This window comes from Zootoca vivipara, chromosome 2 (genome assembly GCF_965207765.1).
Source record: "Zootoca vivipara chromosome 2, rZooViv2.hap1.1, whole genome shotgun sequence".
Classification (NCBI taxonomy): domain Eukaryota; kingdom Metazoa; phylum Chordata; class Lepidosauria; order Squamata; family Lacertidae; genus Zootoca; species Zootoca vivipara.
This window is the reverse complement of record NC_142584.1, coordinates 39,757,029-39,782,701: the sequence shown is the minus strand read 5'-3', so window position 1 is coordinate 39,782,701 and position 25,673 is coordinate 39,757,029. Positions and strand designations below refer to the sequence as shown.

The following is a 25,673-nucleotide window of genomic DNA, read 5'->3' as shown; positions in this document are numbered from 1 at the left end:
TACCCAACATGTGGTCCTTATTACAGATATTAATACTGTACAGCTTGAAGCAATAGGTTGAATAAAAACTGACTCCTCAGCATAAAAACTGTCCAGACCCAAAATACGGTTTCAAAGCTTTAACAACAGAACTTGTTCCAAAACAGAAACAAAGAATGAGATATCCTATTAGTTGCATAAAATCATGTGCTTATCCAAGCACAGGTTCAGCTTCTTACAAATATGTAATAACTACAAACAGACCTGAAATCAAAGGCCTGTCTCTCTCCATAGCCTTAATTACAGCCTTGAGCTTTTTTCAGGAGAGACACATTTGGCCGCCTTTGTCTTCGGTGGCTTGAGAACAAAAGCTCACTTGCAACTGCATACCTTACTCATGTGATCTAAGGTTAAACACCACATGAGAGCTAGCAGAGATGCATCCTAAGTTAATTATCAATTCACTGGGTGCTCAGAGAGCTCTTTAGTTTAGCTCAATGGAATTTTCCATGCCACTTTAGCAATACACATACAGAGCATATAAATATATCTTTGTCCATTTCAATGTACAATTAAACAATTACACTTAATAGTCCTGTGCCCTGGTTCCTAGGTGTAAGCACAATTGAACTCAATAGGGCTTACTTTTAGGAACATAGGATAGCTGCTTTATACTGAGTAAAAACATTGGTCCATATACACTGACTAACAGGAAATCTCCAGGGTTTCAGACAGGGACATTCCCAGTCCTTCCTGGAGATGGCAGAAACCAGCTCTGGGAGCTTCTGCATGCAAAGGAGATGTTCTACCACTGAGCTATGGCTTTCCCCCTTTTATCTCTTTTGAGTAGATGCACACGGCAACAGACACTTGATACTAATAATCCAAATCTTGAAGATGAAGAAAAACATGAAAAAATATTTTTGAGCTAGCAATATCTGCTATCAAGGTTATGGAATCACTACATTGGCATATCAAAATCTGCAAGAAGTAGAAACGGGAAAATGAGCGTGCAGTTTTTCAAAACTTATACACATTTGGTCTTCCTTCTTGAATTCTATGTGAATATACATTTGGTTTAGGCTTCATCTTTCAGTTTGTGTTGCTGTTTGAAAGCTAATTTAGTTGTTATTTGTTGCTTATTAAGATTCTGTGTTGTAATGAGAGAATGTGAAAGGCATGCCAACTGTGAAGATGAATAATTCAAAGCAGAGTGCTTTGTACATGTTCGCATGCAAATGTAAAACTTGCCTGGCATAAAAAAAAGACATTTTAGAATTTAAAAGGATGTGGAGTCATCAGCGCTTAGAGTACGTAAGAGTTGTACTGTTGTAAAACTTGTTGACCCAGTTGCTTTGCAACTGCAGGGGAAAAGTTACTCAGTTCAGAGCACAATTACTCTCAGGTGCTGAGGTCCCCCAGTAGCTACTACAGCCTGGAATGTGAAGCAGGGGCACTGGGAAGGGAGCAAAGCTCACTACTAATGGAGAGTCATTTTCAAGCAATTGCAGCTCTTAGTCTGGCAAGTGTCGGGAAGGTGCCATGGACTGCAATTGCTCAGAATGGTAATTCAGTTCTCTCCAAAGGTACTTATATGAAAAACATATAACACTGCCAAACTGCAAGAGAAAGGCAGGCTGTTTTCCCTTACAGCCCGTGTAATATTTTCATCCATCTCTGAGAGCCATTTTATATAGTATTCAATATGCATTTGCTTCATGGTATTCCTTCATATATCCTCTCAAGAGTTTTGTTTTGTTTTTTAAAAACCAATAATGCAGCATTTTGGAAGTTTATTTAGGAACTCATCCACCTCGTTCTTATTTTTTTTTTCAAAAGTGGCTGTCAAAGTTGGAAGGAGGGTTCAATTAAGTGTGTACCACAAGATATGGCTTCTGGTTCATGCAAAGAATTGGAAAGCTACTTTTCTGTTCCCCCGTTCCATGGAATGGCATTGTTGTTGGGATGCGATAGGTGCCCAGGGGAAACAATGGAAGAGACCTATTTCCCAGCAAGCTTTCCCAGCTGGATGTATAGCTGTCACTCAGTCATTTTAAAAAAATATTGTTTTAAAATTAATCTGCTGCTTATTTTCTGTGTTGCTTTAAACTATTTTTAGCTTCTTTGTGTATTTCTGCATTGCCTTAAAACGTGTGTCAGAGGAAATTAATAATAACAACAACAACAACAACAACAACAACAACAACAACAACAACAACCCCCTGCAGGGGTCACATACTTGGCATCCCTTTATGGATGGATGGCATTAAGATCTAAATATACAGGGGGGGGGGATTCTTCTTTCCAACATTGGGTTATCAATATTCATGCAGCCGTGGTCACATACATAAAGAGATTTTTATATTTTGTTGGTATTTCCCTTCCTATGTTTCCTAATAAGAAGGCTTCTGGTTTTTTGACGGAAGTTATTTTAAACATTTTCTTCAATTCATTATGCATCATTTCCCAATTTTTTAAAAAATAACTTTACATTGCCACACACACAAAAAAGATTGGAATTCCCACAAAAAAGACTGGAAAATTAAGATAATGGAATATGCAGAGATGGCCAAATTAACAGGCAGACTCAGAAATCAGGACAATAACAAATTTAAAAATGAATGGGAATTTTTTATTGCATATATGTCAAAGCATTGTATGCAAGTTGATACAAAAAACATTTGCAAATATTATAATACTAGATAAAACCAGAGACAAATGGATAGAAACATAACTTGGACATGCATGAAATAACAACGAAATCTAACAATGAAATAATGGAACCATGGGGAGGGTAGAGGGAAGTCAAGGGATTGTAGAAATCCCACATTACACTAGTGTATTGATTCTATAAACAGTATGTAAAATGATACATGATTTTAAATTATTATTTTTCTTAATGTTTATTGTCATGTTTGTTATAACACACACACACACACACACACACACACACACACACACGGTCTACATATACAGAGAGGAATGTCTCAGCAGTGACATGTTGACCAATGTGCTCTTGCTAAATCATCATCATCATAAATTTGTTACTCGCCTTCAACACAATCGTCTGAAGGCAATGCACAATCAAAGCAAGGAAAATCGCCAAAAACCCTAGCAAATATATTTCAAGCAAAAACAAAAAACATTACTATGGAACAGGCTTCTGAGAGCTATAGAAGTTGCAGGAGAAGCTCTCCCACAGACTGCAGTGACTTACTGAATATATTAGGAATAAGGTGGTCTCTCAAGTAACATGATCCTGAGATGTATACGACCTATGTTAGTACAAACAAACTAAACTTGGGCTGGTAACAACTTACGACATTTTCTACATTTGAACTCATATGTCTTATAATCATCAAACATGTTAATTATACATATATTTAAATCGGAATTCTGATTGTTAATGTGGGATGATGTTACTTTCTCTTTTATTTCTGTTACATTTGCAATAAATATCAATGTGAGGGTAGGCTTCTGTAGCGTATCGTTCCAGATTACAGCCTGGGATGGATATATTTTAGAATGATCATAGCTCCTTGTCCATAGAAAAGTAGCACATCAGGAAGAAAAATTTAGCAAAGCTCTATCCTTGAGAAACTGGGGTATTATAGGCAGGGAGCCTTTCAGTTTGGAAAACAATGTAAATGTAACACACACCTTTCCCCAGGTGGGTACAGTGAAGTAGTACAGTCCAGAATTCTACCGCATTAGTCTGTCACCCAAGTCTTCTTCATACATTACAATAAGCGGGATTGTGGCTGCTGACCTCTCTTTGTCTTCCTTTGTCTCCCTATTCATGTTCAGCATAATTTCAAGGAAACTCCCACTATCATGGGGTAACTAACATGGTGCTCTTCAGATGTTGGGAGTCTTGGGAGTTGTAGTCCATCTGGAGGCACCATGTTGGTTACACCTGACATACACAATAAAACTTTCCTCCATAAGGGACTCGGCTATACAGGTGCAAATGAAACATTTTAAGTGTGTTGTAAAGTGCATTATGCAAATGTGATACTAGATGGTGATGGTGAGCTATGGCAAATTCGATATATTTTTCAAAACTCTTTTTTAAAAAAGCATGTTCACGACGTGTTTTTTTAAATATGTGTCTTGATTCCTCCATGGACTCTCTCTATGACATCGGGGTCAAAAGGAAAGGCAAGGTCTCCTACTGCACATGCAGTCTGTACCTATATAGACTCTTTCACAAGTTATGTCAAAGGGGCATGATAGGAAGAGCAAGGGAAGTGGGCACCACTCTCTTCCGTAATCTGGTGAACCAGGTTCGCATCCCCACTCCTCCACATGCAGCTGCTGGGTGACCTTGGGCTAGTCACACTTCTCTGAAGTCTCTCAGCCTCACGCACCTCACAGAGTATTTGTTGTGGCGGAGGAAGGGAAAGGAGGTTGTGAGCCACTTTGAGACTCCTTCGGGTAGTGATAAAGCGGGATATCAAATCCAAACTCCTCCTCCTCCTCCTCCTCCTCCTCCTCCTCCTCCTCCTCCTCCTCCTCCTCCTCCTCCTTCTTCTTCTTCTTCTTCTTCTTCTTCTTCTTCTTCTTCTTCTTCTTCTTCTTCTTCTTCTTCTTTCTTCTTCCTCCTCCTCTTCCTCTTCCTCTTCCTCTTCCTCCACACATTCATCATAATGTGTGAAGAAGGCTCTAAGTACTGTGTAGAAATGGGTGACAGCATACCGTCTTTGTCAGGACAGAACATGTTCTCAATTTATTTCTGAAGTGATCAGTCTGATAATCTGAAGAACTCGCTTCCACATATCCGGGCTGATGGAAGCATAAATCAGCTCTTGTGTTCCCAGTCTCAAGATGAGCAGCAGTTCAATATAATTCTGGAAAGGCTGTGGGTACATTTTTCTTTTCCTTTTCCTTTAGCACTTTAAAAGAGCCATTGGGATATGAGAATTAACCCCAGGCCACCCTTTAAACCCTCCATAGGCAGTACATCCCAGATTTGTTACAGGATGACATCCATCCCATCTCAACATACAATGTGTGTCTAGAAAGATCTGCCTCATGACTACTGTGAGGATTCACATATGTGTCCCAAGTTGTGCTGCAGTTGAAGACCTTTGGATAGGGAACAAATCTCTTGCCAGTGGCAGCAGGCAGGGCCCTGCAAGGTGGGTCTGCACCGCACTGGCCTCCCAATGCTCAAGTCGCTGTTGGTTACCAACACGGGGTGGTGGTGAGGTGCTAGAGGAGTAGCCATGGTCCACATGCAGCAGACGAAGCAACCTGATTGGTTCCATCATGGCTGTTGCTCCAATGGGAGCAAAATGGATTTTGACATTAGGATTGCTCCTCAAATAATTATTAAATTATTAGATTATCAGGAAAGGAAATACGACATTCATAAAAATAAGTTTAAATGGTGCACATGACAACATATTTCTGCTATGTAAGTTGTGCCATTGTTGGGTTACATTGGTCACAAGAAATGTTGCATGTACAACACATTTCACCATATTTTCATAAAGCTAACTCTCAATACAATTAACCTATTATCTATTTTCTTGAAGAGGTCTTTAACTGAACTTTAGGGGAAGAATCTGAAGAATCTGGGTATCTGAAGAAGTGTGCATGCACACGAAAGCTCATACCAAAATAAAAACTTAGTTGGTCTTTAAGGTGCTGCTGGAAGGAATTTTTTTATTTAGGGGAAGAAAACAGAGAAAATCCGAGCCATCTTGCATGTCATGCTTCTTGTTGCTTTACTCAGATGTAAAATGCCCTTTTGAAAAACTGTTTGCCAGATCATGAAGCTTTATCTTCATGGTTATCTTTAAAATGATATAGAACATGTTAACTATATATGAAAATGATAAACGAGTTGACATTTTCATTGGGTTACCTCGCTCTTTTAGATTTAAGGTGTGTATGGTATCTGGTCCCATCACCTCCTGGCAAATAGAAGGGGAAGAAATGGAGGCAGTGAGAGATTTTACCTTCTTGGGCTCCTTGATCACTGCAGATGGTGACAGCAGTCACGAAATTAAAAGACGCCTGCTTCTTGGGAGAAAAGCAATGACAAACCTAGACAGCATCTTAAAAAGCAGAGACATCACCTTGCCGACAAAGGTCCGTATAGTTAAAGCTATGGTTTTCCCAGTAGTGATGTATGGAAGTGAGAGCTGGACCATAAAGAAGGCTGATCGCCGAAGAATTGATGCTTTTGAATTATGGTGCTGGAGGAGACTCTTGAGAGTCCCATGGACTGCAAGAAGATCAAACCTATCAATTCTTAAGGAAATCAGCCCTGAGTGCTCCCTGGAAGGACAGATCGTGAAGCTGAGGCTCCAATACTTTGGCCACCTCATGAGAAGAGAAGAATCCTTGGAAAAGACCCTGATGTTGGGAAAGATTGAGGGCACTAGGAGAAGGGGACGTCAGAGGACAAGGTGGTTGGACAGTGTTCTCGAAGCTACGAACATGAGTTTGACCAAACTGCGGGAGGCAGTGCAAGACAGGAGTGCCTGGCGTGCTATGGTCCATGGGGTCACGAAGAGTCGGACACGACTAAACGACTAAACAACAACAACAACAATGGTATGTGATTTGCTGCCTGCTTATATTGTAACTTTGCTGTTTGAAAGTGGCATCCATATACCCTGTCATTTTCATTTCATGTAATAAACCAAGCGTTGTTTATTCCTTTGACGTATGAGCCTCTTGGGGCATAAGGTGAGGCTAAAAACATATTCATAATGGAGGAGTGTTTTAACTCCAGTAAAAAATCCTAAAGTTCCTTGGAATGTGCATAGGAATACGTGTGCTAGGTTCAGATGCACACCTTGTAAAGGTAAAGGTAAACATAAAGGACCCCTGGATGGTTAAGTCCATTCAAAGGCGATTATAGGGTTGCGGCGCTCATCTCGCTTTTCAGGCCGAGGGAGCCGGTGTTTGTCCACAGCTTTCTGGGTCATGTGGCCAGCAAGACTAAACTGCTTCCGGTGCAACGGAACACTGTGACGGAAACTAGAGCGCAGGGAAACACTGTTTACCTTCCCGCCACAGCGGTACCTATTTATCTACGTGCACTGGTGTGCTTTCAAATTGCTAGGTTGGCAGGTGCTGGGACAGAGCAACAGGAGCTCACCCTGTCGTGGGGATTAGAACCACCGTCCTTTGGATTGGCAAGTCCAAGAGGCTCACCCGCTCCCTTGTAGTACCCTCTGCTTGCCCCCTGTTCCCATTAGACCTTTGCTGCCACCAGGCAGAAGCCATGTAAGCACTGCCACTCCACTCCACCCCACCCTGTGTCAACAAGTTACTGCCTTTCTAATGTCTTTCTCCCTTCCCATATATAGTATGTACTTTGGTACTGAAAAAGTAGAATTGTGTGATTCTATAATGCAAGCGTGATGCAGCAGGCACAAACAGAAGAGAGTCAAAGCCTCTTAGGAGTCTTGATGTCCTGAGGACAAGAGGACAAACAGCTGGTAGTTTAATTCTCTATTGACAAAATAAAAAACTACAGCTAGGACCCCTCCGCATCCTCCAGCTCTGGCTAGTGCCTCGTGGAAGGCACAAAACCATATAAATTGCTTCACCTTTCAAGCTCTTCCAGCCATTACGCAGAGCCCTGCTAGTCCTTGACACTTTAGTGGCAGCATTGAGTACACTGACTCCGCAATCTTCTGTGCAAAGGCAGATAGGTGCTCACTGGTTAGAGCATCTGCATTTTAAGCAGAAGGTCCCAGGTTCAATCTCAAGCACCTGCAGGGAGAGCTGGGCAAGACTCCCTGCTTGAAACCCTGGAGAGCCACTGCCAGCCAAGGTAGACAAGCTCGATGGACTCTGTGTAAGGCAGCAAACTTCCTCTGTTCCCAGTTTCTCATCTCTGGGCAGCTGCCACTCCAGATACATTCAAAGAAAATACTTGAGCATGAGAAAATAAAAGGTGCATGTTTATTGAGCATAGAAGCTGGAGTCAACAGGAAGCTGAGCAGACATCAGCCAACAATGGCCACTTTGCAGCAGCGGGCAGCAGTCCAGTCAATTCTGGCACACTGGCAGTGGCAGGCATTATCACCACGAATATCCCAGGAACCACAAGCCATTCCACAGGCACATCCAGTTGCCAGGTACCCTGGGAGTAGAAAAAAGAAGTCAGAGAAACAGGCAGTGGAGCACTTTTATCCCCCTGATGTGGAGGATATCCACCTGATCAGGCACCATCACAGCTGAGGTGCAAGTGCTCAGTGTGGGATATTTCAGTCAAATGCAACTATCAAGCTTAAGATGTTAAGACGACAGAATTGTATTCCCAGACTCGGGTCACACCCGCTCACCTCCGGTAAAGAAGAAAGTGAAGCTTCCTTTGTTTACTCTCTTCCACAATGTGAAGCCGGCCAGGCAACATGTCTGGGCCTGATGGTTTCAAGCCCAAACCACGTGCTCAGAAGTATTTTCCTGTATTTTGTAACCTAATAATTTTCTGCCTGTGCCTTTCCTGCTGCTGCATGAAATAGCTCATGAATAAGACCTTTGGAGTTTGTAAGTAAAACACGTAAGTGGACTAAACAGGAAATTAGAAGGCCTATATTCCTAACACTTCACTGTTGCTACACATTTTGTGTCTTTTAAACTCTGCTGGGGCTCTCTTACTGGAGTGTGTTTCGCCCCGCACTTTGGATCTAGGGATCTTTTATTAATTATCCCACGTCTCTTATTAATTACCTCACATCTTTTATTAATTAACCCACATGGGTGATCTATATTTATCTCCCACCCAACATATGGCACTGCTGTGCTAATAATCCAACTAAGCAACCCACCCAGCTTCCCCCAGCTATGAGCTTATATTTTATACTCATGTCTACAGAGTTCCATGGAAATGAGTTCTCTTCTTGCTCCCTTGGCCTCAGCCTTTCTGCTCTGGATTTTCTCCCTGTCTGTTCTCTCTCAGCAAGATGTCTCACCTGAAGGGCAGATAGCATCAGCACCAGGTGCAGACGTGCCTGTGCAAGTCAGCTGGACCTTGGCGAGGATTGAGGACACTGCAAGAAGAGACAGGAGGATCAGAGTTACACTGAATCAAATAGAAAACTTGGTTAATGGTGCAATTTAGACAGTTACAAGAAATAGAGGCTTCATTCTGAGGCTATGTACACACCATACATTTAATGCATATTTGCCCATAAAAGAATCCTTGGAACTGGAGTTTGTTAAGAGTGCTGGGAACTGTAGCTCTGTGAGATGTGAACTACAAATCCCAGGATTCTTTGGGGTGGGGAATGTGATTTAAATGTATGTATAGGTATATGGCACAAAACGGAAATCCCACTCAAGCTTCTGTGAGTTATGCCTCTCCAGTCCACAAAAATCTCATTCTGCTGTGGAATTATCTCTGACACAGAGCCGACATTCTCCCTCTTTTAAAGTTCAGAACAGAGCTTCTCTCAGAGTGCTGCTGGTGGTTGCATAGGTGCTTTTCTCTCTGTCTGTGTGCCTCTGTCATGGGTGGTAAATTGGTTTGCCCAGGAGAGTCACTGGAAAAGTTCAGTGGATCCTTGCTTTTGCTCCCCTAGCTAAGGCTGCACTCCTAACCCCATTGAAATGGGAGTTGGTCCCATTGGATTTACTTCTAAATAGAGAATTTACTTCCAAATCCTAATAGTTAGGATTGCACCGTGATGTGCTGACTTTCCCAATTCAAAATGGTGTTGTTCTTTAAAAGACAAAGCTGCAACCTTAACACCTTGGGGGTAAACACAACTGAATTCAATATAACTAACTTCTGAGTAGACGTGTTTAACTGTAAGCTGCCCAGTTAAAAATAGTGGTGTTCTAGTTCCTTCACAGAGCTACTAAGTCTAGAGTGGTTTAACAATCAATCCCTCTTCCCAGTAACAGCTTGGTGATCCAACAGCCCAGAGTTCCCATATCTTGGATGCAGACCTAGAAGAAACTGGGAATCATAGAATGACAATAGGGCCCAGAGTTTCAAGCATCATAAAGGGCACTCAGATCCAAATACCTTTAGAATCGACTGCTGCCTGGACCCTCTCATTAATCAGGCTCTCGATAACACATGTCTGAGCACTTGCGTACTTTGCAGGAATCAACACAACAAAGAACAGGAATATGGCGAATTTCATCATGCTGGTGCAGATTATCCTGCAGAGATTAAAAAACGCAGCCGCCTTGTCAGGAATCGCAGAATCCAGAGGGCAAGGATTACAAGTAGAAATAGAATCATAAGAAGACATAGGAGCACTATATCTGTTTGGACTAACTGAAGATCCCAGTTTGAGGCCATGAGGCCTGTCTTTAATATTACAGAGGCCACAAGGGAAGAACCCTCACTGTAGCCAATCCCATACAGGAAATATGAGGCCTCCAGGATTCTTGGTGCTTCCAGAGATTGGAGAGTAGGGGCACTGCTTGTCTGTCTGTCTTAGGGCTTCCTGTGCCTGCCCTCTGTGCTCGGTGGGCTGCAATACAGGCTCTGTCAGCAAAGGGGCCGATACCCTGAACTGTGTGATGACTGAAAGGTAGGTTTCCTTAAAAAAAGAAAGAAAGCTCTGCATCTAGAGTCATTGCATCATAGAATTGTAGAGTTGGAAGGAGCCACAACAGCAATCATCTAGTCCAACCCCCTGCAATGCTGGAATCTTTTGCTCAACGTTGTATATAGCCAGTGTGAGATGAGGTAGAAACCCACCTCCCCACCTTAAGATACCAGTTGGCAGAGCAGTTTGGAGTGCTCTGTAATGTGGTGCTACCTCTTGATGCAAAAGTGGCAAGGGTGCCTTACTTTATTTCAGCTGCCTGGAAAAAACAGGCGTGGTCACACTGTAATTCATGCACTAATAGCCTCCAGAATGCACCTATTGAAGCACACCCAATGTGAGACTGCTTCTAAATGGAGCCTGAAAACTTCCACTGGTCTGTATTGCTGCTGCCGGGTTGTTGTCTGTGGTTAGCTGGATAGAGGCTATTATGAAGAGGTGGTTTAGCTTTCAAGTTTCTTCCTCAAGCGCTCTCTGTCTTTGTCTCTGTCTCTCTCTCTGGGATATATATGGGAAACAGAGGGGAAAGTGGGTGGGTGGGAAGATGTTGCTGGTAGAGAATAAGGGAGGAATTAATGGTGAGCTCCAGCACTTCTTTTTCTAGAAAAAGAGCACTGTGGATCATCATGATCCTCATGATAATACTACTAATAATAGTAGTAGTAGAAACTGTGAGAATAATCTGGAACATACCAGTGAGTAAATCCTAGTGAACTCAGTAATAATAATAATAATAATAATAATAATAATAATAATAATAATAATAATAATACTGTAATAATATGCCACCCATCTTACTGGGTTGTCCCAGCTACTCTGGGTGGCTGCCAACAGAAAATTAAAAACACAATAAAACATCAAACTTTAACAACATTAAAAACTCCCTCAGTTCTGAGTAAAAATGCTTAGGATTGCCAGATAAGGCTACTTAGTCTTTACCCGGTTACCTGGGAGTAAGTTCCATTGAAAACATCTGAAGAAGTGTGCACACACACAAAAAGTCATACCAATGACAAACTTAGTTGGTCTCTAAGGTGCTACTGGAAGGAATTTTTTTATTTCCATTGAAAACAGTGCGGCTGACATCTGAGTAGACAACGTAAGGATTCATTTACAATAAAGGAATAAACACTCCCTGTGTTTCCTAAGAAATGGCTGACTGGTGAAGCATTGCAATTAAAGAATGTAAAGTGGGTTACTTATGTTTAGGAAGGGCCTTGTACGCCAGCTTCATCATTTCCTTCATCTGGTGCAGGCATTTAATTTTCTGTATAAATAGGATTCTGTTTTTGCTCCTACACACACACACACCACATTTAATTGTTCTCCAAAATATGGAGGGGAGGAAAAAGGAAAACCAGGACATTCTGTGATCAAATCAGAAATTGGGAAGGCTTCTATAATTCTGGGACTGTCTCTGGAAAATTGGGACACTTGGAAGGTATGCAATTGGAACCTGCAGCAGTCAAAAGATACTTCATTCAGTGCTCTCCAAATGTGACCTCTACTGAGGATTCAATAGGAAATTCATTGATTGGGTTCACTAGAGATAAGCTATTAATCAATCAGTCATTTATGAGCAAGAGTTAACAATATATATTATAAAGCATTAATGTTTGACAAGCTTCTGTTGAGAGCCTTACTTAGACTATGTACTCAGAAGATACAAAATCCCACCTACCATACATAATACCTTGTCAAATACCCTTACCTTGTCAAAAAGCACCTCCTTTCAAAAACAGGAATTTCTTTCAAGAAGTTTCATTCACTGAGCAAACTGCTCCCCTTTAAATACATCTGAGCTGCAAAATCTCTAATCCAATTGGTTTACCTTTTCAAAACATTTTACACCCCCCCCCCCTGCGGTGCTGTCCAGAACACCACCTTGCACAATGTTCTCACAACGTTTCCTTGTTAGGTCACAAAGCAGGGGGTCAAAGAGACAGAGCATGCTTTTTGTCGAAAGCTCTTGGTTGTGAAACTCTAGTGCAATAAAGGAATGTGGCAAGTAAACGAGCCATGGAATTAGGACATTCCAGGGGTTTCCCCCTGGCCTTACCACTTTTGCGATCCAGCATAAAAATGAGAGCCTTGCTACTCAATACAAATTTGCAGACAATGGGGGCACAGTTCTTCTATGCAAAACCGCAAAGGTGGTGCTTCCAGGAAACCAGCTTTTGAATAAACTTCTTAGTGTTTACAAAGGTGTTTTAGAGGAAGGTAGAGGCTGAACATTGGACACATGGAGGTACAGTGGTACCTCGGGTTAAGTACTTAAGAAGAAGAAGAGTTTGGATTTGATATCCCGCTTTATCACTACCCGAAGGAGTCTCAAAGCGGCTAACAATCTCCTTTCCCCTCCTCCCCCACAACAGACACTCTGTGAGGTGGGTGGGGCTGGGAGACTTCAGAGAAGTGTGACTAGCCCAAGGTCACCCAGCAGCTGCATGTGGAGGAGCGGAGACGCAAACCCGGTTCCCCAGATTACGAGTCTACCGCTTTTAACCACTACACCACACTGGCTCTCTTAATTGGTTCCGGAACTCCGTACTTAACCTGAAGCGTACTTAACCTGAAACAAACTTTCCCATTGAAAGTAATGGAAAGTGGATTAATCCGTTCCAGATGGGTCCACGGAGTACTTAAACTAAAAGTACTCAAACCGAAGCATACTTAAACTGAGGTATGACTGTATTTGAAAGGATAGGAGGTGCATTGTGGTCATCTATGTATTTGTATAGGGATGCAGGTGGCACTGTGGGTTAAACCACAGAGCCTAAGGCTTGCCGATCAGAAGGTCGGCGGTTTGAATCCCCGCGATGGGGTGAGCTCCTGTTGCTCGGTCCCTGCTCCTGCCAACCTAGCAGTTTGAAAGCACGTCAAAGTGCAAGTAGATCAATAGGCACCGCTACAGCGGGAAGGTAAACAACGTTTCCGTGCGCTGCTCTGGTTCGCCAGAAGCGGCTTTGTCATGCTGGCCACATGACCTGGAAGCTGTACTCCGGCTCCCTCGGCCAATAACGCGAGATGAGCACCGCAACCCCAGAGTCGGTCACGACTGGACCTAATGGTCAGGGGTCCCTTTACCTTGTGTATTTGTATGTTCAACTTTTGGAGATTTTGCTCAACAACTTTGCTGGATTTTCACTTTTTGAAATATGGCAACCCTAAACTGATCGAACAAAACTCAGCCCAGCTACAATAACGAAAAACCAGTTAAATTGTCATGATTCTGCCAAGAGTACAATCAAATCAGTGACATTGAGAGGTATTGAGGACCACTCCAGACCGGTGCAGATTTTTGTGGGTGTATTCTGCAACATGTCATTAACACAAAAATAGTGAATTAGTGATGAATTTATACTGCTTGTTTGTTCTGCAATGCTTCCCCAATGTCATTCTTACAAAAGCTGAAGCTGCAAAAGAGACCAGAGACCATCTTGGCTGTCCCTTAATACAGACCCAGGTCATTGAGCCTGAACTTCCACAGCCGCCAGGAATCACCCTTGGCAGAACTGGCAGCAACAGCAGCTGATATGTTCTATACTTGTGATATTATTTCATTATCTTGCTAATTATGCTGTTTTAAACGTAAATTTTATATTTGACTTCCTTTACTAATGTTTTCTTTTGAAATGCTTAAGATTTTGTTTTAGCTAATTTTGCTGTGTGAAATATGCATCCTTTCAGATAATAAGTCGTACCTTGGAAGCCGAACGGAATCCGTTCCGAAAGTCCATTTTACTTCCAAAACATTCAGAAACCAAGGCACGGCTTACGATTGGCTGCAGGAAGCTGGGGGAACCCAGCCAGATGGGCAGGGTATAAATTTATTAGTAGTAGTAGTAGTAGTAGTAGTAGTAGTAGTATTTTCCTTTAACTCTCGTGAACTTGTCACACCAGGAAGTAGAAGAAGATGGATTTCTGACATCTCTCAACAGCTGCCACTCCAGATACATTAAAAAAAGACTATTGCACAAGAATGTTCATAAAATCATAGAAGTGAGTTTATTGAGCATAGAAGCTGCAACCAACAAGCAAATGAGGCGCCATTAGCCAACAATGGCCACTTTGCAGCAACGGGCAGAAGTCCAGTCAATTCTGGCACACTGGCAGTGACAGGCAGCATCACCACGAATATCCCAGGAACCACAACCCATTCCACAGGCACATCCAGTGGCCAGGTACCCTGGGAGTAGAAAAGAGAAGTTAGAGAAACAGGCAGGGGAGCACTTTAATGCCCATAATGTGGAGGATATCCACCTGATCAGACACCATCGCAGTTGAAATGCAAGTCCTTGGCCCTGCTGTGCTAATGACACAGTTTTAGACACCCAACCAGCTTCCCCCAGCCATGACCTTGGATTTTATACTCATGACCACACAAATCAAGCAGAGATCCCATGGGGATGTGTTTAGCCGCTACCCACAGAGTAAGTCATTTTCCTGTCCTCCATGTCCCTGCCCCTAATACCCTCCCAGTCTCTGCTCTTCTCCCAACAATATGTCTTACCTGAAGGGCAGTGGGCATTAGCACCACGAGAAAATGCGGTTGTGCAAGTCAGCTGTCTCTTTGCCAGAATTGAGTGCACTGTAAATAAAGACAGGAGGGTTAAGGTTCTACTGCATGCCATCATTGCTCAAATAGAAAAGCTTTATTTGTTCTTGCTGCTATTTAGACAGCTACAAGCAACATAATATTCATTCAGAGGCTGTATACACCCCATACATTTAAAGTATATTCCCTGCCCTCCAAGAGAAGACTTGTATGCTTGACCCCATAGCTAAAAAAATCTTCCTACTCAGTCAAAGATGCAAGATTGATTTCCATATTACATTTGTCACATGAATCTCTCTGAATTGCTTGTGCATGCTTTATATCTGACAGTAGCTCCTGAAGAGGCAAAATCTTTCACACAATCGAGAACTGTACAGTTCACATCTCTTAAGGAGTTCTCAGGGCAAGAAAAAAGTTATGACAGGCATCTCCTAGTCTGAAAACCTAATTTTAAACCCTCTTGGTTCTTGGTTACTCCTTGTTGACAAATTACTAATCATTTTTTGTCTGTCTAAGATTGGGAGCAGAAATTAGTGTCTCCCTAGATTTCTCCATCTGAGCCACAAGAAAACATGGCTAAACATTAGCGTTGCCACTTTCTCTTCCCTTGATTTAAATCAAATTGAAATTAAATTGTGTGCCACTTCAGCTGTAAAGCAAACAATTAACATTTATGTTTTCCCTACACTACTATTGTGTGTTTTACAACTGCAAGAAAAACAACAACAATTTGCCAACCAATTTTCAAAATTAGTACAATATGTTCAGTTTTGCATTTTAAACTCACTTAAATAAGGGTATCAACTGTGATTTCTGCATTGAATTCTTAACTATGAATTACAGAAAATGTCAGCTATCCTAACATAAATTATTTCTCTGGACACTTTCCAATGAGAAATCACATCTAAAAATCAAACAAGATCCCCAGTTGAAGCTAACTTTACCAAACTGGAGTTAATTTAATCTAGGAAAAATGGAAGGATTTTTCTGGTATGGGTAATGGGTTTACGGTTCATGCCCCTTTTTACTTTACAGTGGGTAAGGATGCTGATCCAGGGTAAAACTTAGGTGATAAGATAATCTCCAAATGAAGCATTCAACATTACAGTATTATTAGAAGCAGACAATCCTGGAAGAAGCTGGGAATCTTAGAATGACAATGGGGAACAGAGTTTCAAGCATCATAAAGGGGCCTTAGATCCAAATACCTTTGGAATCAATTGCTGCCTGGATCTTCCCATTAATCAGAGTATCGATAACACATGACTGAGGACTTGCATATTTTGCAGGAATCAACACAGCAAAGATCAGGAATATGGTGCATTTCATCATGCTGGTGGAGAATTTCCTGTACAGATAAATAATAATAATCCAGCTATTGCATACTCTGCCATGTCACGAATGGCAAAATTTGGAGGAAAAGCATGAAGAAGTAGAATCATAGAGTTGGGAGGGATCCTGAGGAACATCTAGTCCAGCCCCCTACAATACAAGAATATGCAACCGTCCCATACTGGGATCGAACCTGCAACCTTGGCATTACCAACATCACAATCTAACCAGAAAGTGAGAGGCGAGTCATAAGAAGACGTAGGAACAATGTATTTATTGGAACCAGCTGAAGATACCAGTATGGGGCCATGAGGCCTATTACATTTTGTATTACAGAGACCACATGGAGACCGAGTCACTTGAGCAAGATCGAGCTTCTTTTTGAAATGTTGCACTGGGGAGAGGTGGAGAATTGCACAAACCTGACCCACGGCTGAAAACCTGAACTACCTGGTGGCTGTAAGGAACTGAACGAAACTTCATCCAGATAAGACAGAAGTACTGTTGGTCATGGATGGGTTTATAGCTAATGTGGTACTGAGAGTTACTAAGAGACCTCTATTGTCCTCACAGAGCTACAATGACTAGGGTTGCCTGCAAAGATGGGTTGATTCTTACAGCACTCTAGGAATTGTGGCCCTGGGAGGGAAATAGGGATATCCTAACAACTCTCAGCACCCTTAACTACAGCTCCCAGAATTGTTTGGAGGAAGCAATAACTGTTTAAAGGGATATCACCGTGCTTTAAATATATGGTATGAATGTGCCCCGAACCTCCCAGCCAATACTACAGATAGCATATGCTGATACATCTGGGGCAAACTACATGTTACATGTCAATGTGTGAAAGACAGGATCAAGGTTTTCATTTTCTACATACAGAAAAATATAGGGCTTTCAGCGCACAACCTTCATGCCAAAGGGCATATGAAACTTTCCCCCCACTGGCTGTTTTAACTCTCCCTTTTTCTGCAATTGTTTTAACTCTCATTTCTATCCCAGTGGAATTCCACAAGTGTATTTTCCAGGATAAATGGGCACCTGGGATCGGGAAGGGAGAAAGGAAGATGGAGGGCATTTTGCGTGTTATGTGTAGTTTGTCCTTCAGAAAAGTAAAAACACCTTGAAGGAGGAGGGAATCAATTAACTTGCAGAAGGTGATGGTCAATCCCGTCGTATAATTAAATTATTATCTATAATCACCACCAGGTTGTTGTTGTGTGTGTTTTTAAGTTAATTGAAACTAAGGTCCTTGAAGTGCAATTAAGATGATGTTCCTAACCCAACCCAATTTGAATCTGCAGCAGAGTCAAAAGAAACCGCTATAAATACCTATACAGATACTTCCCTCAGCCTTCTCAATACATTTTTCCTACTGAGGGTTCAATTGGAAATTAATTAATTAATTAAGTCCATTAGAGATAAGCTATTAATCAGATCAATCATTTATTAGCAAGAATGATCAATATATATCTTAAAACATTAATGTACAGCATCAATCTGTTGATAGCCTTACTTGGAATATGAATCCAGGAGATACAAAAGCCTGCCTACTGTTATTTTTCACCATTACTTTGTCAAAAGCCACGTACCTTCAAAAGCACAATTTCCTTTCCAGAAGTTTTATTCACCAACCAAACTACCCCCGCTTTAAGTACAGTTTCGCAAACACTCCCACCTGACTGGTGTCACCTTTCAATACATTTTACTCCTCTGCCCCAAAGGTGCACATATACAACCTGTCCACAGTAGGGACACCCCCTAGAATACCCCCTTGTACAATGTTATCACAATATTTCCTGGTTAGCATTAGGGGTTGGGGCATCCTTACTGCTGAAAGCTTTTAGCAATATAAATATACTTCAAACATTTTTTATGCAAAACAGCGAAGACTGTGCAAACAGTTTCCACTTCTCAGCTGTCCATTTACAATAGGGTGGAGGCTGAACACCAGACACATTGGGGTGTAGATATTTGAAAAGGGTGGCATATGCACTATGGTGCACTATTCATCATTAATGACCTGGAGACACACAAAGGAAAACAGAGAGAATTAAACCATACAATAAAACCGTTTTTATAGTCGGTGAAATCAACCCAGCAATAGATCAAATTCAGCCCTAAGATAGACCCAAATTAAATATCCAAACAACCGTTCCAACAAAACTGAGCCCATCTACAAGGATAAAAACCAGTCAGATGGTCATGTTTCTGACAAGAATACTAAAAACAGTGACATGTAGAAATACTGGGGGTTTAAAGTTTACTAAAAAAATTTTTTTTAATATAATTGTTATGAAGAAGGTTTAACACATGAATGGTCAACAGCATACAAAACTTTCTTCCCATGGCAGCAAAAGGTACAGCCAAATAAACATAGTTCACTTTCCACCTCTCTAGTTGCAAACAGATATGTAGCTTAGTAGAGCATGAGACTCTTTAATTTCAGGGTCATAGGGTCGAGCCCGAGGTTGGGCAAGTGGAATGCAAAGTCAAGTATCATAGCTCTCTGAGAGTTAAGTTCTCACCTTCAGGATTCTGTGCCAGCAAAGTAACAGTGTCTCTCACCTCTTCCTTTGGTCTGTGGTCCAGCAAAGTGCCGGGTTGCTCTTTGAGATCCTTGAGGAGCCAAGAGGAGGACCTGTTGGAGCTGTAAGCTGACTAACCATTGAAAAGTAAAGTTTCATGCTATCTAATCTCTATATGGCTTTCTGAGAGAGTGAATAATGTAATGCCTAAGTTTTTTGAACTATTGTCATTCCTGGTAGCTTACCATTGTGTTTACTGAAATAGATTTGAAGTAAGGAGGGGGGGACATGCTTAATTTTGGGAAGGCCACATCTTTCTCTCTGTAGTTCCTTAATAATGTGTACCTCAAAAAAGATTTCATTGTCTGTATGGCGTCTGGTTCCTGCTTACGGGAGGGTGATAATTAATGTTTGCTGGTGAACACAAAGATTAGATATAATGATATTTTTTTCAACTCTTAGGAGCAGGATGTTTATACTAAGGTCTAGTGACTTTCTATGTGGTCCATTGTAATGCGCTCTACTTACGGCTGCTTGGAAGATGGTCCAGAGGCTGCACTAATGTATAATGTGTCTACTAAGTTGGTAAGTGAGGCAGCCTGGTGGAATCATGTCTCACCAGTCCTGAAATCACTGGATTGGCTGCCAGTGAGCTAACAAACCCAATTCAAGATGTTCCCAGTAGCATATAAAGCTCTAAATGGCTCGAGACCCAAATACCTAAAATTGTGCCTTCTGAACATCAACCACCTCAGACCCTATGATCTGCAGGTGGGGCTTGTTGGTGCTGTCCAGTTGGCACTGACTCGTGACCCATAACAGGGCCTTTGCAATCAATGGTTGTTCCCCTTTTGTGGAATGCCATCTGCCTCCATCATTCTTTCAGGAGTTTGTTCTTTCAAAAGTTCACATTTGGTGTCCGTAGAATCCTGTTCCTTGCAACCCCTCAGATCATTAGGCAAAATAATGTTCTGTATCTATAATGCTTTTAACTGAAACAACTTTTAGAATATTTTAGCTATTTTAGAATACTTTTTTTAAAAATGTGGATGTGTGTGCCACCTTGGGCTGTTTGGGGAGTAAAGGCAAGATATAAATTTAACAAATAAATAAATGTAAGCTGTAAAAGGCACTCCATGCTGTTGAGGATACCTTTGTTTTGACAATGATGGATCAACAGCACCCCCTAGCTACAAAAGCACAGGATGCTGGAGCCCTCCAACCTTCTTCCCAAAGCCGAGTGGGCTTTAGGAAGGTGGTGGGCGGGTTCTTGGACCCCCGTCAGAACATTGTGCCTCCCTAAGCTGGGCAGAAGTTTCCTGGACTTTGGGAAGGGGGCACCAGGCTTTAGTACTTTAATTTACCAGGAACATCTAGGGGACTAGACTCCACTGACCGCACACTGATAGCCAGAGATGATGGCAACTGGAGTCCAACAACATATGCAGCATGTTGTCTACCCCTTCTATAGGGGGAGTTCAACTCAATATACCCGAGTAAGAATTATGGTGTAAGGAGACCCAGTCAGCCACCATTCTTAGTTCATGTTCATCTATTTTCAGCTGGCAAAATGGAGGCATGTGATGGGTCATGGCGACACTTGAAATATTCCCTGCAGCAGTTCACCCTCTTTTCAACCAGAATGCATTTCCACCCCCTCTTGTATAACACAGTTGCAACACTTGGGAAAATGTCTTTTTTACTGCAAGTCACCCTTCAAACAAGGCAGCTTTGAAAATCAGCTTTGTGGTTTGGTCCAGGAACAGTGACAAAAATACTTTTGCCTTGCAAGACGGAACTGAAAGGGACAAAAAGAAAAAGAGTGAAATTGCCGTGAATGGCCTCCGCCTCCACAGCTTGAGGAAATTGTGACCTGGTAGGACTGAAGAGAGTGATTTGGCCAGGGCTGGATTTAGATGAAGAGGCCCTAGGCTACTCCACTTGTGAGGCCCCTCCCCTCCCCACCCCACACCCCACCCTCAAAACTAGAAGAAAATGGAAGAGTGTTATAAACAAGGATGAATGCCAAGGATGAAAGCCAGGGATGACGACGGGTATTTAAAATTCACAATTTCTCCTCTAAAGGACATAAGATATTATTAAATATACAAGTCTACCATGCTATGCTTCTCCTCTTTAAGAGGCCAGGTCGTCCTCTTATATACCTGCTAGGATTGACAAGGTATCTGACCCTCACCTGAATCTCATAGCTGTCCTGTAGCTGCCTCTGATTAGTTATCATTTAACTCTTGGGGCAATAATTAGCATCACACCTCATATGCATGGAAGTTGCCAAACCAATTAACCAACTAGAAGGATTACTGTTAATAGCACCAGTTTTCCTATAACTTGATATTGCTGCATAGTTTTGATGAACTGCAAAACCATTTTTAGTTTGCTCTCTGTTGCCACCCTGGAACTTTTCTTGATTAGTGTCACTTTGTTTTGTACGATTTCTTGCAAATGAAGGAAAACAACTTTTCTGCTTGTATATGTTGATAATATAATTTTGGTTACTGAGGACAAACAAGATTGTACAAAAACAAGATTGGGCGCAAGCCTGGCCAGGACATAGACGTCCTCACTGTGACAAAGGTGACCTGTGTGCTTGCTTGCTTGCTTGCTTGGTATGAGCTTTCGTGTACATGCACACTTCTTCAGATATCTGAAGAAGTGTGCATGCACACGGAAGCTCATACCAATGAAAACTTAGTTGGTCTCTAAGGTGCTACTGGAAGGAATTTTTTTATTTTGTTTTGACTACGGCAGACCAACACGTCTACCTACCTGTAACTTTCCATTAAGGGTTTCCCTTGAAGTTTGGAAGGTTTCCAGAACAATTGGTCTTTAATCATATATGTTGCCAAAAACACAAGTGGCACTCAATGCACATAATGCAGTTGCATATTCATCTGGTCTCCTGGTAAGTGAACCCTCAAAGAGAATATGTACTGTTCAGCAATCACATTTATAGGGGAATTAAAGTGCTCATCCCAAAGTACTTCATACAGATATGCATCCTGAGCCACAGCAGTAAGGGAGGATAGATTAATATAGACCTTCTGGCCTTCTGAGCCCAAGCAGTGAAGTAAAGTCAAGTCTTCAGTTTAGCATTTATCTGAATGGTAAGGAGATAACAGTAATTACAAAAGTGGGCCTTGCACTGTTTTCAGGAAAGTGGAGGTTCCCTAGGGTGGGAAGGAAGAAAAGTGGTGAAAGTATGTGATTCTTGTTGGTGGAGTGGCAGGAGAAACTGCAGCAAAATCAAGGAAATGCAAAGGCTCAAGAACTGAAATACGGAAGCAGCAGCTGCTACTGCTGCTGCAAAGAGCAGGAGATCCCTCTTGAGGCCTTGCACTGTCATAAACTGGGAGCAGTTGCAGAAAATGACTGAAGGGCTTAGACGTTTAAGCAGTAAATGCAGGTGGGAAGCTTAATAATAATTTTATTATTTATACCCCGCCCATCTGGCTGGGTTTCCCCAGCCACTCTGGGCGGCTCTTAGCAGAACACTAAAAACAGAATAAAACTTCAAACATTAAAAACTTCCCTAAACAGGGCTGCCTTCAGATGTCTGAAGCTTGTTTCCTTTGGCTTTTTAAAAGTCCTAATCCCCCCCATCTACCTCTTTAAGTAGGAAAAAGATATTCAAAAGATTCTTATGGAGATATTAATAACAAGTCACAAATCATTCAAGTCACAATCTCAGCATATATATTTTCTCTGCCCCCTTCCTCTCCCTCCTCCTATTTTTCCCAAATACTAAGGCCTCCCAAGGACAAATTGATTAAACACAGACATATAGCTAGCAGTAGAAAACAGTCCTTATTGTATATTCCAGCCTGGGGCTGCCACCTTCAGTTTTACAAAATATGGTTTTTACTTCTCTCAGCCTCAAGGTTCCGCCAAACCTTGCTGATACATCCCTCTTGCTTCTCAATAGTTTCATTTTGGTACCAATCCTGTCAGCTGTGTTTACTTTGATAGGGAGTGATCTGGGCCAATAATGTCAAAATAAAACGTGCCTTTGCTTCATTTCAGAACCCGTGAAACCACCAGATGCACTGATTCTTTTTCACCATGCTTTTCCTGACCCATAACGAGGGGGGCAGAACCTCCCCTCCGTTCTGCTTGGCTATGCCCATGACGGGGCTTACCCGGACCCCCAATATTGACTCCCCTGGACACGTGTCCGCCGCGAGCTGGAAGGTGCACCCCGCCCTGTCACGCGTCCTGCCTGGCGCCGCCCCGCAGGCCGCTGCGCGAAGTGCATCTTTCTGTGGAGCAATCCTGTTCCGGCATCGGGTTTGTAGCCCGATCCCGTGCACGGAATTGGGCGGCACTTCACCACTTCACCTGCAAGGGGCCGGCCGTCCTGTCATAGCAGGAAAACAAAGACAGGCAACCTTACCCCCACCCTACCCCACCCCCAGGACAGGGCTGGCCGTCTGAACCAGGCGCGCTCGGGCAGCCCCTCCGTGCGGAAGCGGGGCAGCCCGCCCTGCACTCCCGAGGTGTGCCTCCCGCGGGCCGGCTCACAAAAGGGGCGAGTCCCGAGGTCGGCTCCGCCCGCCTGCAGACGCGGAAGTGGCAGCCTCTGGGGCAGTAGGAGCCGAAGAGGGACGCGGGAGTCATGGCGCCGGCGGGACTGAAGGCGATAGTGGGCGAGAGTGAGTGGGGACTGGCGGCGGGAGGAGGGCGCTCGCCCGACACGGAGCACGGCACGCGTGCCTCACACCCTGTGTGTATCCAGATATATTTGCGTGCGCGCGCGTGTGTGAGAAAGCGCGCAGTTCTTGGCTTTCGCGGGGTGGGTGGGGAGGATGAAAGGGTGTCGTTTCCTCCCTGTCACACAGCCTTTCACGCGATGGCGGAGAGCGACGCTGCCCCCTCAAGAAGGAGGACGCAGCTGGCCCCCCTCTTTCCCTCATTCCCCCCTCCCGCCAATATTTCATATTGTGTCTTCCGGGGGAGGGTCCCACGCGAGACCTCTGCGCTTTGGGGCGTAGTCACAGGTGCCTTGGTGATAGCAGCACTCCCGGGCGAGGGCAGGGTGCCGACTCTCTTCTTCTAGAACGTGAGAATTGGGCTTTAAAACTCCGGTTGGTGTTTTCTAGGCAGTGCCGTCTGAAGTATTCGTATTCTTCCCTGTGCACCATCAGTGCACTAAAGCATGAGACTCATTAATCTCAGGGGGTCAAGGATTCGAGCCCCACATTGGCCCCAAAGAATCCTGCATTGCAGGGGGTTGGACTAGATGGCCCTGGGAGATCCCTCCAAGCTCTATGATTCTATCCATGTATTCTGAATTAAGTGATCAGGCATTGTTAATGTAATCTTCTAACTGTGGTCAATGAACCCTCCTCCTTATCTTTTAAAGAGTTTCAGCACTAAACTGTTCTTAGGCTGCACCTCCGCTGCCCTTAGTACACAAGTTAAACATTATGTCTTATCATTAAAAGCATTTCTTTCTTTCTGGTCTTTAGTGCCTATTCTGAATATGTAATCGTGCTCCATCTTGATGATGATGATGATCTTTTAAGTATCTGAAAACTGCCAAAATGTGTCCTCTCTGCTCAGTTTATCTTTTTTCCTGTACAGTACTAAATATACTTGAGTTCTTTTGCCCTGGCATCCTTTGTTTTGCTTTCTCTTCACAGTTGTTTGCTAAATCTTTCAGAATTTAGCAGCAACCTTCCATCAATTGTAGCAACTTAAGAGTGGCACAGTTTACTCAGTCTGCTTGAAGTTGTAAGTTGATTCTGTTTACATTGAGATCCTTGATGGTATAACAGAAACTGGGATAGGTTGTAAGAACAACAACAACATAGATCTGACCTAAAGTTTCTGTCAACAGTAGGGATTGCCCAGGGTGCTTGTTACTCCTCATCCGTATGATAATTCCTCACAATTAAAAGTAGTCAGGGGTGGTTTTACTCCTTGGTTACAGTCCTACTATGCACAATTAACCTTGAGCTTATTCCTGAGTAAACATCCTAAGAGTGGGCTATAGGTTTCTTGATTTCTTGTTCGGAAGCAGGTTAAGACTAGAGTTATTCAAGGCAGATGATACAGAGCCAGTTAGCTTGTACAGTGGTACCTCGGGTTACAGACGCTTCAGGTTACAGACTCCACTAACCCAGAAATAGTACCTTAGGTTAAGAACTTAGCAGTGGGAGGCCCCATTACCCAAAGTGGTACCTCAGGTTAAGAACAGTTTCAGGTTAAGAACGACCTCCATAACAAATTAAGTTCTTAACCCAAGGTAATGCTAATTTTATGTAAATGTGCTGAAATAAGGTAAACTATTGCCTCTATGAATCAACTGTTGTGTGAGAGAAGATGGAAGATTGCTCTAATAACTCTTGTACTTTCCTTTGATGCTTGTTACACAAAGTGGCTGCATTTTATGGATGTTACCTCTGGGTGCTAATCTCTACCTGCTTGCAGTGGCGAGGGGCAAAGGTGTGGAGAGGGTTGGAAAAGTGATAGGGCGAATCAGTTCCTGCATTGGTCAGTGAGACTTCTGAGTTCTTGACATTCTGCACTTCTGATGGCTTGTATTGTTGTTTTTAAAGGAGTGTATGCAGGTGTTCGAAATACTTGTTTATAAGCTCTGAAAACACAGGAGGTTCAGTGGGAGGAATGAGGAGAGTAATAGCAGAGACAAATTATTTGAATTCTAGACCCATCCCATCCCATCCCATTCTGCCCACTGCAGTGGGAAGGAAACAGGATCAA

General features: G+C 42.7%; 3 protein-coding genes across 9 annotated transcripts in view; 1 reads left to right on the top strand and 2 right to left on the bottom strand.

Moving 5' to 3' along the window:
* Positions 1-7,890: 7,890 nt before the first annotated feature.
* LOC118079963 (resistin-like) lies at positions 7,891-12,277 on the bottom strand. Of its 2 annotated transcripts, none has more exons than XM_035104797.3 (4): positions 12,226-12,277; positions 9,980-10,119; positions 8,922-8,999; positions 7,891-8,089 (listed from the first exon to the last, which is right to left on the bottom strand). In XM_035104797.3, the coding sequence occupies exons 2-4, from the start codon at positions 10,101-10,103 to the stop codon at positions 7,953-7,955; spliced, it is 339 nt and encodes a 112-aa protein (XP_034960688.1). In that variant the 5' UTR covers positions 10,104-10,119; positions 12,226-12,277; the 3' UTR covers positions 7,891-7,952. The 2 variants fall into 2 exon arrangements, with proteins under 2 accessions (XP_034960688.1, XP_034960687.3); XM_035104796.3 differs by lacking the exon at positions 12,226-12,277 and adding an exon at positions 11,714-11,910.
* A 2,222-nt stretch (positions 12,278-14,499) lies between these two features.
* LOC118081486 (resistin-like beta) lies at positions 14,500-23,471 on the bottom strand. Of its 4 annotated transcripts, none has more exons than XM_088663126.1 (4): positions 23,090-23,471; positions 16,281-16,420; positions 15,028-15,105; positions 14,500-14,703 (listed from the first exon to the last, which is right to left on the bottom strand). In XM_088663126.1, exons 1-4 carry the CDS (start codon positions 23,203-23,205, stop codon positions 14,567-14,569), a joined length of 471 nt encoding a protein of 156 aa, XP_088519252.1. In that variant the 5' UTR covers positions 23,206-23,471; the 3' UTR covers positions 14,500-14,566. The 4 variants fall into 4 exon arrangements, with proteins under 4 accessions (XP_088519252.1, XP_088519254.1, XP_088519253.1 ...); XM_088663128.1 differs by lacking the exon at positions 23,090-23,471 and adding an exon at positions 22,912-23,031; XM_088663127.1 differs by lacking the exon at positions 23,090-23,471 and adding an exon at positions 18,933-19,042.
* A 38-nt stretch (positions 23,472-23,509) lies between these two features.
* STXBP2 (syntaxin binding protein 2) overlaps positions 23,510-25,673 on the top strand; it is a 37,692-nt gene continuing 35,528 nt past the window's right edge. For 2 of the 3 annotated variants that reach the window (XM_035104793.3, XM_035104795.3), the window contains exon 1: positions 23,510-23,602. In XM_035104793.3, the coding sequence (XP_034960684.1) occupies positions 23,566-23,602 (37 nt within the window). In that variant the 5' untranslated portion in view covers positions 23,510-23,565. Of the gene's footprint in view, positions 23,674-25,673 lie in introns of all 3 variants that reach the window. The other variant, XM_088663120.1, reaches the window with a different exon arrangement.